Source organism: Littorina saxatilis, unplaced genomic scaffold (genome assembly GCF_037325665.1).
Source record: "Littorina saxatilis isolate snail1 unplaced genomic scaffold, US_GU_Lsax_2.0 scaffold_308, whole genome shotgun sequence".
Lineage (NCBI taxonomy): Eukaryota > Metazoa > Mollusca > Gastropoda > Littorinimorpha > Littorinidae > Littorina > Littorina saxatilis.
The window spans coordinates 70,001-83,658 of NW_027128703.1; the positions used below are offsets into that span (position 1 = coordinate 70,001).

At 38.9% G+C, this 13,658-nt stretch overlaps 2 protein-coding genes across 4 annotated transcripts in view; one reads left to right on the forward strand and one right to left on the reverse strand.

The window, feature by feature from the left end:
* The window catches only part of LOC138957045 (uncharacterized), a 62,269-nt gene extending 56,695 nt beyond the window's left edge, over positions 1–5,574 (reverse strand). The window contains exons 1-3 of one of the 2 annotated variants that reach the window (XM_070328219.1): positions 5,516–5,574; positions 1,761–1,855; positions 345–399 (exon numbers count right to left, since the gene is read on the reverse strand). In XM_070328219.1, coding sequence (XP_070184320.1) covers positions 345–399; positions 1,761–1,852 — 147 coding nt within the window. In that variant the 5' untranslated portion in view covers positions 1,853–1,855; positions 5,516–5,574. Of the gene's footprint in view, positions 1–344; positions 400–1,760; positions 1,875–5,515 lie in introns of both variants that reach the window. The other variant, XM_070328218.1, reaches the window with a different exon arrangement.
* Positions 5,575–5,698: 124 nt separating this feature from the next.
* Positions 5,699–13,658, forward strand: part of LOC138957046 (uncharacterized) — a 29,307-nt gene continuing 21,347 nt past the window's right edge. For both annotated transcript variants that reach the window (XM_070328220.1, XM_070328221.1), the window contains exons 1-3: positions 5,699–5,813; positions 9,703–9,917; positions 11,500–11,571. In XM_070328220.1, coding sequence (XP_070184321.1) covers positions 9,734–9,917; positions 11,500–11,571 — 256 coding nt within the window. In that variant the 5' untranslated portion in view covers positions 5,699–5,813; positions 9,703–9,733. The remainder of the gene's footprint in view (positions 5,814–9,702; positions 9,918–11,499; positions 11,572–13,658) is intronic.

Consider the following 13,658-nt stretch of genomic DNA (forward strand, 5'->3'; position numbering starts at 1 on the left):
TGTGTGTGTGTGTGTGGGGGGGGGGGAAAGATATATTTGAAAAAGCATAGTTTAGAACCCCCTCCTTCTCTTATTCTATTTTTTAGTTACTTTGTCAGGCAGTGAAGTGGTCAATTAAAGTTGTATTCGAGACGTTCTTCCAGAACAATGAAAACATACTTTGAGCAGTGTCACAAAGTCATATGAAGCAGCTTGTCAGCCTTTCAAACGACGCATATTATGGAAAGACATGTTTATTTAATTAAATGACTAGAAATTCCTTATTTCATAAAACTTCTTGTGAAATCGTAAGCTACTTGAAAATACAGCATCAGTTTTACAGACCCCATCTCTGCTATACCTACGTTGTTTCGATCGGCAGAACGATTGCTGTCACCTTCAGTCATGTCAGCTACAGCCCTGGGAACACACAAAAAGCAGACAACGACTTTCAAATTAAAGAAGATGAAGAAGAAAACAGTCATATAAGGCATTGGAGATACAAACATCAGTAACAAGAACCTTAGCAGTGATACATCATTTCAAAAAGTAAAGTGAGTACACATCGATACATTTATTTGCCCGGATGTACCAAATCCGAATCCCCCCAAAACTTCAACCCACAAAAAAGCAAAAACCTTTTTACATTTATTGACCGAATTACTTCATACTTGGTGTACAATAACTTCGGATTGTATAGGACCAATACAAAACGTGGCAAAGTATATAGACAAAATGGTCTGACTTTTTGCTCTTTCAACAAAACAAAATCTGAATTTGGAGATCGAATCAACAGTACGATGTTTGACGTTAAGCGGTAGCCATACTTCAGTGATTTAAACCATCCAGACTTTAAATCTTTTGGATTAGGTAAATGTCGGAGTAAGCACACACAAAAACTCCTTTACACCCAGACCTGAAGACAGTAGTTATAGCTAGGTTCATGGCATTACACAGACAGGATTACGTTCGAGTCATTGAAAACTTGGGAGAGAAGGTAAGCATGAGATCATTTTATCTACAGACTGGAAACATTGTGGGATGGTGGTAATCAAACTAAAATACATGCACAACAACTACGAAGATATTTGGTTGAAATTAAATGGCTGGAAAAACGACCTTGCACTTGCAAAATGGCGCACACAATTAATCAATGACATGTACGTACACATTTCTTCATGTACAATGCCCTGATCCTGTCTAACCATCTGTCAGCATCAGGTTAGTTTGGCTACCGGTGAAGTTCAAACCTCGTTCTGTTGAGTCGATTTCCGCATTCGGATTTTATCCTTGAAAGGCCACAGAAGTCAGATCATTTGACCTTTGCACTTGCTGCTTTGTGTACTGATCATATATAAGCTGAACTTTAGATCATGTAAGATTGTACGCACTTTGTCATCATATCTCTTCCATCATTTTCGAAATATGTGTGTGTGTGTTTGTGTGTGTGTGTGTGTGTGTGTGTGTGTGTGTGTGTGTGTGCGTGTGTGTGCGGGTGTATATGTGTGTGTGTGTGAGTGAATATGTGTGTGTGTGTGTGTGTGTGTGTATGTGTGTGTGTGTGTGTGCGCGCGCACGTGTGTGTGTGTGTGTGTGTGTGTGTGTGCGGGCCCGCGTAGCTAGTCTGAGGGTTCCCATGAAACTACGGAAGAGATGTTCATGACATTTCGTGCGTGAATTCATTTAAATATTTGCACCAGACCTGTGTGTCACTGTTATGATCCACAATGCAGATCACATACAGTGGAACACAATTTTGTTTTGTTTTATATACTACTTACTGATCCGGGTTCTGTTGGACATCGGAGGTCTGCTGTCCCCCGGATGCTCCCGTAGCGGACTGGCCTGGGTTGGGAGTTATATTCCCATCCATATCCTCCATTCAATGGAAGAGTCTGAGTGGCATATATCATCTAATTATTGTAATAAATGCAAAGTTAGATTCAGACTCGGAAGTACTTGTTTCATAAGCTGCAAAACTTACGCACGACTCTCCCACATGACTCGATCAAAGCTCGGGTCTTAGATATGGCACAATTTTGATTTTTTTTTTCATGGAGCAGAATTTCTTTATGTCTGAAAGTCTCATTTACAGAATGGAAACTTCTTCAGAATACGATTGTATGCGCTAGTCGTCATGGTAACAGTAAAAGTGGCCGCCAAAAGGCCGACTTGTTTTGTTCAATGTTACTACTTGTACAGTTGCACATGCGACACTTCTGTCTTTGCCGTTTGGCTGACAGTACACAACAATGTTATCACTTTGTTTGAGAATTATAGCAGGATATGTTTCTGTGCAAACGTGTCTATTACTGTTTACGTTTCTTTCTCAGTGACACAGACGCGTTCTGTGTGTGCAATTGAGTGCCTTGCCCGAATGGAACATGGTAAACTACCCCTTTGTGTCATAGTTTTAGAACAAATTCTCATGTCACAAATGAAAATGATGGCTCAAGATCTGCTTCGTACATCCAGCGTTTCGTGCACCAGCGTGTGTGTCTGAACAAAAATCATGAACTTGCACACACTAAAATATTATAATTGTAGAAAGTTCATATGTCCTGATCAAATTCATCTGGCAAACTCGAGAAGGGGTGGTGTGTGTGTGTGTGTGTGTGTGTGTGGGGGGGGTATATAGATACGAGTCAAACACAAAGTATTGAAAAACCATTCCGTTCACTCGACCTCCATAAATCCCCCAAAGTCGACATCTTAAACCTTAGATTAGTCTCTGAAATCTCCATCCACTTTTGACATATGGCTATCCAGACTGCAGGGGCAAAAGTATTAACTCAACGGGATGACTGCATGTATTGCAGTATCTTGCCATTATTTACTCGATTGAAATCTCTGTATTTTGCGAAGATGTTTATAAACTAGAAACTGCTTTTGGTCACCTTTGGAACAACTGTGGGTGTTGGCGTTTACAAGGGACAATACCATATACACAGTTTGTTGCGGAGGGCGGGGGTAGTTGACGTTACTTGCGTTATTTTGCTGTTATTTTCAGATTAAACTTTCTGTAAACTGACATAACTATGAATATTTTAAACTCACAGGGCGACTCTCAAATTAGTTGATTATTTGCATGTTCATTTTCATTCATGAAAAAGGGTGTTATGTGCCAAAGAACATGTCATTCTATGAAACAGGCTTTCTTGTATCAAAATCCGGCAAAATCCTAACGTAATGAAAATTCGCATTTTAGTCAATTTGTCACTACCGTGTTTGCGAATGAAATTTGGTATGGCTTATTTGATGTAATACTCGATATTTTCATAAATCCTTTTGATAGATATTGCAGACAATTGAACATGCTACTTGCTGACAGTTAGGAGTACTTAGAACTATTTTTTTAGTATGCTGAGAAACTGTTCAAAAAGGCGAGCGTCTACTGTTGATAAGTATGTAAAGTAAGCAAAACAACAACAACAACAACAACAACAACAACAACATTAATAACAAACGCTGACCGTCGCACCTCAGTTGACAAAAAAATAAAACTTGCAGATGCAGATTTCAAATGCTTGACTGAGTAAGCAAACTGATACTTTACAAAGAACATATTCGAGCAGACAACCCCAATGAGGGTCCTCTAACTGTTAATGAACTGTCACACGCACTTAAGCAAATGAAAAATTGGTTCTTCCCTAGGTTCTGATGGCATCACAACTGAATTTGATCCCGAGTGAGTATTGATAATGGTAGTTTGTCTGCGTCTAAAAAAAATGCTGTCATTGTGTTAATTCATAAAGGTAAAAACCTTCCCAGAGATGAATTAAATAATTGGCGTCCAATTTCATTAACCAACAGAAATTATAAATTACTTTCTAAGTATCTGGCTCTGCGCATGAACAAACTTGTGCATACTGTGATAAATCCTGATCAGGTTGGATATATTAAAGGGAGGCTAGGCATGTATCATCATTGTTAAGATTGATTGATGATGTCAAAGACCAAATGAATATACAAGATAAACAATGTCTTTTGGTTACCATTGAGATGTTTCATGCATTTGATTGTATTTCAAAAGATGTTTTATGATAAATATTTTAAAAAAACATTTGGGTTGGCCCGGAGTTTGTAACCTGGAAGTATTGTTGAAAGATGCCAAGAGTTGTGTTAATTATGCAGTCTGGTTGTCTGATTTTGTTCCAGTGGAGTCTGGAATCCGTCAGGGATGTCCGATCGCCTTTAGCCTTTGTTTTGGCAATTGAGGTGTTAGCATAGCGTTCTCTGAGATCGCCATGCTTGTTAGCCATTAAGATTAGGCAGAGTATAGTAAGAATGTTAAGGTATTTCGAATTTGAATTGTTTGAATAATAGGTTTTGGGATGATATGTTCAAAATTGCTTTGTATGCTGACGATGTTACGTTATTGTTGAAAAGTGAAACGGATTTAAAACATGCCTAATTGATTTTTGATTCTTTTTATTACGTTTCACGATTAAAGTTGAATTTGTCGAAATGTGAATCCATGTGGTTAGGAAGTCAGAAACACTGTCAATACACCTTCCATAAAAATATAAACAGCAATCTATTAACTTCTGCTAATACTTTATCAGGAATTACAAATGCCTGCATAAAATAAACAAATTGGGAAATCAAAAACGTTTTAATTACAATAATTGTACCCATGCTTTTCAAATTTCTTTTCTCCCATGCCGAAATCAAGCGCTTAACAGACGTTATTCGCTCTGTCCAATTTTCCTCAGAGGCTACTACGAGAACCACGACCTTGCATGACCCTACTTCCGGGCTTTTCTTTTTTCAAACTTTCAGAACTTCGAATTGTACTGATCTTGTCTTGATGAAAAAAGAATTCTTTTATGATTTAAAAATGTTTGTGTAACAAGCTGTCAATTTATTAGTTAGATTTTAAAAGTTAGGTCTAGCGCCAAAACGCACCACAATCCGATTTTGTTATCAAACAATCCGCAAAATAAATTCTTTGAAAATTGCTCGCTCTTTACATAGGGCACCTAGTATGTTCCTGTTCGGCAAGCGTTCAAATGGAAGGGTGTTTGTACTGTGTGTAAAAGCCTGACAGTATCTGTGATGGTTTACGGGAGGCTTACTGTGCCGTTAGTCACGCTTCAGCGTTCTTGGTTTTTTTTGGTGTTTTTTTGCTCAAAGAAAACGTGTAACAATATGCATGTGCCACCCAAATGGGCTTGGAAGCACAATTCGACAAAAAGGCTCGTATACACAACAAACGTCTTGTGAAGATGTGTGCACAACCATGATAATGACGTAGTAACAGAATGGAGGCTATAAATGTTATAAGTTCAACGCATGCTATTTCAGGTGAAATAAACACAAACCTGCGGAAACCATTACTATACATACAATTAGAGAAGTACTCAAATCCTGTCAAATGTCAAGATAGGGTCAAATTGAAAGAACTAAATGAATGTCTACCCTATACCCTCCATACAGTTTTGATAATCTAATGTTAAATTAAGCGGGCCTGCAGGTTGTGCTTTAAGTTTTGTCTTGTACTTTTTCTCAGACAAACATAATAACAGATCCTTACCTGAGGCTTGAAGCAGCAAAATGGAACCAGTCAGCCTTACACCCTCTACACAGTAGAAGTGTAGATGTACTTTAACGGGAATTCACGATTACTCATAAAGATCTACTCATCAAAACTAAAATCGGGAACTCTGCGATTACTCATCGACCCTCAAGTGACACCATACACGCGTGCAGAACAGTCTTTGCTTTGGGAGCACAGTATTTCGCCATCCACAGTTTGACGTTCAGAACTGTGTCCAGAACACTGATTGCTTGTGAGCAGCATCTGTGTTGATCAGTTTTGTGGCGCAAATCTGGTAAGTAAGCGTATAATATGTTCTTTCTTTCTTTATTTGCTGTTTAACGTCGTTTTCAACCATTCAAGGTTATATCGCGACGGGTATAATATTTTAAACCTGTACTTTTATTATCTCTTTTGATAATGTTCTTGGTCAAAACCTTGCTAAATTGAACAATACATTGTACCCAGCAGCTGATAGACATTTTTAAATTGGGCAGTAGGCATCAAAGTAATCTTTAACTGAATCCGACATATTCTGTTAAACTGAATAAGGAAGTTATTAAACAAATGACCTGGCAAAATGATCACAGAAATTGAAAGAAGAGAGAGACAGAGACAGAAGAAAGAGAGAGAGTGTAAGCCTCCGTATGTGTGTGTGTGTGTGTGTGTGTGTGTGTGTGTGTGTGTGTGTTTGTGTGTGTGTGTGTGTGTGTGTGAGGTGGAAAAGACTGGCTGGCTGGGTGCGGTGTTTGCACAAACACACACACACGCACACACTCACACACTCACACACACACACACACACACACACACACACACACACACACACACACACACGCACACACACACACAACCACACACACACACACATAGATGTTGTTTTTTTTGCTGCCAAATTTATAACAATGATTTGATCATAAAGCAAAGATGATCGCCTAAAACCTTGTTCATTTGACCTCCACGGTGTGCATATAATCAAAATGATAAGTCATTGTGTGTGGTGATCTGGGAGACGTTAGAACAAGGTGGGGTTCAAAATCAAAAGTCAGGAAGTGAACACAACGCTTTCTTCTCCACTGTTCATTTTCTGAATTCACAATAAACATACTAAACCCAAAATAAACTCCATATGATAAACAACAACAACAAACCCAAACATCCATTAGACTATGCATTTCATCAAAACAAGCAAGAATGTGTGTGTTGTGACTCCCCTTTTATATATTGCGATGCAATTAGATATGTAATCCACTGAAGCACAAGTGAATGAGAACTACAAGTTGGTATTCCACTTCATCGGCTCTGTCGACGCCCGTAGAGCGGCGCCGTCCCGAACCAAATCCTTTGTATGTCATCAAAAGTATTACATTCTGGGTACGGAAATCCTTTCTTGCAATGATGTCAGCGCCTTTCGGCGATTGGTCAATGCATTTTGGAGACTGAAATCAACATAATTTCGGTCACCCTTGAAATTAACGTTACTTTATATCGCTTTCTAAACATATACGTAGTCAGTAGAGTCAGTTATTAATTTAACTTGCCTCGAACAGTGAAATAAAGAGAATGTACAGTACACAAATACGAACAGAGAGACTCGGAAACTCGAGTTGAGTGAATACTACGCTCGAGAACTCAAGTGTAAGATTTGAAATTAAAATATCCCTCGCCAAGCGTGAGGCAGATTAGCTCAGTTGGTAAAGCGCCGGATCGCTTTTCCTTACTTTCGTGGTCACGGGTTCGATCCTCTTCGACGGCATGTTTGTCTGAACTCGTTTTTTTTGTGTATTTTATTAATTTTCTTCATTCCAAACGTTTTGTTTGTTTGTTCGTTCGTTTATGGGTTGAAACTCCCACGGCTTTTACGTGTATGACCGTTTTTACCCCGCCATTTAGGCAGCCATACGCCGCTGTCGGGGGAAGCATGTTGGGTATTTTCGTGTTTCTGTAACCCACCGAACTCTGACATGAATTACAGGATCTTTTCCGTGCGCACTTGGCCTTTGGAATTGCGTGTACTGTACATACAAACGGGGATAAGGCACTAGCAGGTCTCACGTTAGTTGACCTGGGGAAAAAATCTCCACCCTTAACCCACCAGGCGGCAACGGCCGGGACTTGAACTCACAACCTTCCGATTAGGAGGCCGATAGGTCTTACCCACTAGGCCACTGCGCCCGTCTTGAATGATCTAATAAATCGAAATGATCAAACATAATTGCATAATTATTCAGTACTTCCAGTGGACAATTTCCCAGTTACATCGGCTTTATTGAAATGCCCTATGGGTATCACCGCGATTTCATGTATGAAACAAAACACAAATACGAACGGAAAAACTCAGAAACCGACGAGTCGACGCATGCTCGAGAACCCACGTGTAATGTATTTTTGCAGTTCAACTTTCTATTTGCACGCCTGGGTTGGCTCAGTGGTAGTACGCTAGCCCCCTGTCCCGGCTACGGCGGCCTCGGGTGCGAGTCCTTTTTTTCTCAATTTTACAACCTTTTTTATTTCTTTTTTGAACTCTTTATTCTTGTATTTTATTCATTTTGATTTATAGCACACGTTTTGAGTCGTTTGCTAAAAATCGAATATAGTGCGAATAAGCGCCCTTGAACAGCTTTCCCAGAATCCCATATTCTAGTCTTAGTACGGGATACCCCCCCCAAAAGGTCAAAGGGCATATGTATTACCGAGTGTCGACTGATAGTAGTGGTAGTTGAGCACTTCTAGTTTTAACATCTTCTTGAAGTGCACAAGTGAGCTATCTGTATCAGCGCATGGAAATTAAAGTTACGAGATGAAGCGAGAGACGTTTTGCACACTACAAACGAAGCTTTGTACATGTTGGATTAAAAAATTCAGAAAGGCCCGAAGTGGTTTAGGGTGCTACCTTGTGTTTCTTTAAGCATTGTTTCACATTACAGTGATGAGTGGAAAGACATTGTTTATGTTGACTCACGGCTACCCACAGATGCCCCACCTAGAGGGTCCTGGGACCCCCACTTTGAATTTGTAGAGAGTCCTTGGATACCTTCAGCGAAGTTTAAGAGGGTCCCATGAGTCCAGGGGCCCCTGTTTTCTTAATACAGTGTACAAATTGAGATCACGCATGGTGTGATATGAAGTGTCTTTTTACATTTAGTCAAGTTTTGACCAAATGTTTTAACATAGAGGGGGAATCGAGACGAGGGTCGTGGTGTGTGTGTGTGTGTGTGTGTGTGTGTGTGTGTGTGTGTGTGTGTGTGTGTGTGTGTGTGTGTGTGTCTATCTGTGCGTGTGTGTGTGTGTAGAGCGATTCAGAGTAAACTACTGGACCGATCTTTATGAAATTTTACATGAGAATTCCTGGGTATGACATCCCCAGACGTTTTTTTCTCCATTTTTTGGATAAATGTCTTTGATGACGTCATATCCGGCTTTTTGTAAAAGTTGAGGCGGCACTGTCACACCCTCATTTTTCAATCAAATTGATTGAAATTTTGGCCAAGCAATCTTCGACGAAGGCCGGACTTTGGTATTGCATTTCAGCTTGGAGGCTTAAAAATTAATTAATGACTTTGGTCATTAAAAATCTGAAAATTGTAATTAAAATTATTTTTGTTATAAAACGATTTAAAACTACGTTCATCTTATTCTTTATCATTTTATAATTCCAAAAACATATAAATATGTTATATTCGGATTAAAAACAAGCTCTGAAAATTAAAAATATAAAAATTATGATTAAAATAAAATTTCCGAAATCGATTTAAAAACAATTTCATCTTATTCCTTGTCGGTTCCTGATTCCAAAAACATATAGATATGATATGTTTGGATTAAAAACACGCTCAGAAAGTTAAAACGAAGAGAGGTGCAGTAAAGCGTGCTATGCACCACAGCGCAACCACTACCGCGCTAAACAGGCTCGTCGATTTCACTGCGTTTTGCACGAGCGGCGGACTACGGTCATTGTGAAAAAATGCAGTGCGTTCAGTTTCATTCTGGGAGTTCCACAGCTTGACTAAATGTAGTAATTTCGCCTTACGCGACTTGTTTCTTTTTGCTTGCACTAGACCTACCTCACGACTACAATCTTTTTTTTTTTTTTTTTATAAATATAAAAGATATCAGTAGTTGAGAAGAATAACAATATGTGTGAGTTTTTTCTCTCCGTAAAATATGTCAAATATCTCCTTCAGGTGAAGTGTGGTACTGGGACAAGAAGCAAGCATGGCAACATCTTTCACAGATCAAGATGACTTCTACAAAATGGATGACTTCTACAAAATGGATGACTTCTACAAAATGGATGACTTCTACAAAATGGATGACTTCTACAAAATGGATGACTTCTACAAAATGGATGACTTCTACAAAATGGATGACTTCTTCAAAATGGATGACAGTTCCAGAGGTCAGTTTAATGGTATAAAGCATGGTTATCTGTCCCCTTACATTGTGTAACATTGTAAATAGCCAGGCATATTTTAAGAGGTTTCATAATGGAATTTTGCTCTTGTGAGCGTCTGTACGTGCTCGCACGTACCTGTGTGTGTATGTGTGTGTGTGTGTGTGTGTGTGTGTGTGTGTGTGTGTGTGTGTGTGCTCGTGTGTGTGTGCGCGTATGTGCGCGTGTGTGTGTGTGTGTGTGTGTGTGTGTGTGTGCGTGCGTGCATGTGTCTGTGTGTGGTGTGTGTGCGTGCGTGCGTGCGTGCATGCGTGCGTGCATTTTTATGTGTGTGTGTGTGTGTGTGTGTGTGTGTGTGTGTGTGTGTGTGCGTGTGTGTGTGCGTGTGTGTGTGTGTGCAATGGTGTTCCATCATTATGTTTAGCGATGATTTGTGATTGTAGTTGATTAGGATCAGTTTTTTTGCATGTGCATTGTGTGCATGATTTTGTTTTTATTTATTGGAAGATTCTTTAAATGTGTATCGTTGCTGAAATGAAGATGATTATATTGAAGATTGATTGTATGGCGCTTAGAACTATATTAGGATTTGCGCCAAATAATGGGTCAGTTTATCAAACCAAAATAAATGATGATAGTGCGAAGCCCAAAGGTAACACAGCAACCATGCAAAGGGGTATGCCCTACCGGATTTGTTTTATTACATATAATCTAAATGGTACAATCTGGTGCTATCTGATCTTAGAGTGTGACAGTGCTGCACCTGACCTCAGTCCACATGCTGTACTCTGATGGAAACTATGAATTGGGTGGCACAATGTACGTCCCAAATCCGTTTGCCATTTGAGACGCAAAAAGGAATTCCTATTGGCCATTTTCAGGTGTTCAGGTCATATTCAGAGCTCTGCACCCCATGCGTGACTGAGGAAACTGATTACGTGGCTTTGCCACAACCGCTAATGCCGGTTTTGTGATTTAATTTAGCTATTACCTAGTGCCTAAAATAACGTGTATATATATTTTCTGCGCTTTGTGTCAGCACTGTTTGTGTGTGTGTAAATAGTATTGTTGACACGTTTTTATACAGTAGCCTTATGTGGTTCTTGTGCCTAGGCTGTGTATTGGATTGTCATTGTATGCCTGCATCATTAGTTGTCAGTAATTATTACATGTGCTGATTGTTCTCTTTGCCTGCGCGCGTATAGTATGTTGGTTATGATTGGTCATAGTATGTTTGTTTATGTTTGGTCGTTATCTTTGCCTGTGCGTGTATTGTATGTTTGGTCGTTTTCTTTGCCTGTGCATGTATAGTTTGTTGGTTATGTTTGGTCGGTTTCTTTGCCTGTGCGTGTATAGTATGCTTGGTCGATGTATGTATTGTAAAGCGCTAAGAGTAGACATTTTTCTAGAATAGCGCTATAAAAGTTTGCATTATTATTATTATTATTATTATTATTAGCTTCTGTGTAATCTTACTTTCTTGTTACTGGATGCTGGTGCTTGTCCCTTCTTCTCGTCTACTGTGAATGTTCTATTGAGAATTGAACCCTTTCAGACTTTGGATTGTGTATTTATTTTCCTTTTTCAGGAATCTGTTTGATAATCAATAACGTTGATTTCGAGTTTTCTGACAGTCTGGACACAGGGCCTACCGGCAGAGGTAAGAGTTTGAAACGGAATTTACAATACGTTAATTGTAGTGGGGTTTTTTTGTTTTTGTTTTTACAACTTTTTATTTTATTTTATTTTTTTTACCTTTTTTTTTCTTTTTTGTTTTTTTTCTTCCAAAATTTTAATCAATCAATAAACACGTGATAACAAACATCGTAACTGTGTGTTTTCTGTTTGTACACATAATTTCTCATTTACATGCATTATCTTAAGTCAGAGACGATAAACAATTTTTCTAATTAATAAAAACGTCAGACTAACGAAATCTCAAAACAACATGATTTCCAAAAATAATTTCCAGTGTTAATCGTGAATCGGTTTTTTTTTAAATGCTTACGCACATCTTTGCGATTAAAATAATATGATTAATCTTCTTCATATTTTTGCTGTTACTTTTAATACCAAAAAGCACATCTGTAACATTCAACCTAATTCTTTCGCCAATGTTTACTAATATGTACATTTCAATATATTTCCAAAACCTGAGCACGGTTGGGCATTCAAAGAAAAAATGCTCCAATACATCAAGTTTATCCTCACAATATGTACAGTTTTTATCAGCCTTCACTTTCATTTTACACAATAAAATATTAGTTGGATAAATGTTTTGCAATATTTTCCAGTGCAGTACACGTAATCGAACTTCATCAGAGACAGTGGCTGCTAAGTTCCAATTCTTTTCGTCAATTTCAAATCCTAACTTTCTTCTCCAAAATCCTTCTGAACAGGGTGGGCTGTATTTTTTTCCTACGAGAATCTTTCGAATTTCTTTCACTGATCTCACTTTTTTTTTTCAACAAAAGGTCGGAATGTCACAGACTGAACAATTTACATCGTCTATAGCTACATTTCTAAAAATGAGATGTACAGCTGTACGAACAACATTGTACTCAAGCAATCTATTTGCAGTGTAGCCAGTTCTGTCACACACTTCTTCATAGGTAGCAAAACGTCCATTCTCACACACATCGCTCACATACATTATACCACTTTTAATCCAATCCGCAAAAAAGAGTGGGTTACCTTGACAAATTATATCTTTGTTGTTCCACAACAAACCCGATACAGAATTACCATTATCGACTTGATTATTATCAAGCCATGCCTTCAACACAGCGGACCAAAATTCCGATTTAATACTGTCCAATCAATGGTTTGCTATTAATGACGACTACAATCTGAAAACAGTGCCTAACCAGGGTACGTATGATAACAGATATTTAGTGCGTCCCGGGACCCCTTCCATGAATTTCTAGTACGAGTTTTCGGTTTATAGTGCGTATTGGACGCACGGACGCACACTTGGGGGGGGGGGGGGGGGCTGTGCTGTCAAAGACAACGCGATCATTAGATTCCCTTGCTATTTTGTTCCACAAACATGATTTTATGTACCAATTTGCATACCAAATATCATGCTGGTTTTGTTGTTGTTGTATATACCGTAAAATCCCTAGCAAACGCCCAGTATCTAGCAAACGCCTACCCCCCACTTACGGCCAAAAGTTGTGTAGAGGGGTCACTACCTAGCAAACGCCCACCCCGTTTTTACATTTTAGTCAAGTTTTGACTAAATGTTTTAACGTAGAGGGGGGAATCGAGACGAGGGTCGTGGTGTGTGTGTGACAGTGTATGTGTGTGTGTGTGTGTGTGTGTGTGTGTGTGTGTGTGTGTGTGTGTGTGTGTGTGTGTGTATGTGTGTGTGTGTGTGTGTATGTGTGTGTGTCTGTGTGTAGAGTGATTCGGAGAAAACTACTGGACCGATCTTCATGAAATATGAAAACCTGAGTATGGTATCTCCAGACATATTTTTCATTTTTTTGATAAATGTCTTTGATGACGTCATATCCGGCTTTTCGTGAAAGTTGAGGCGGCACTGTCACGCTCTCATTTTTCAACCAAATTGGTTGAAATTTTGGTCAAGTAATCTTCGACGAAGCCCGGACTTTGGTATTGCATTTCAGCTTGGAGGCTTAAAAATTAATTAATGAGTTTGCTCATTAAAGTTGTCATTAAAATCGAATTTTTGCAAACAGATTTAAAATTGATTGCATCGTATTCTTCATCACATTCTGAATC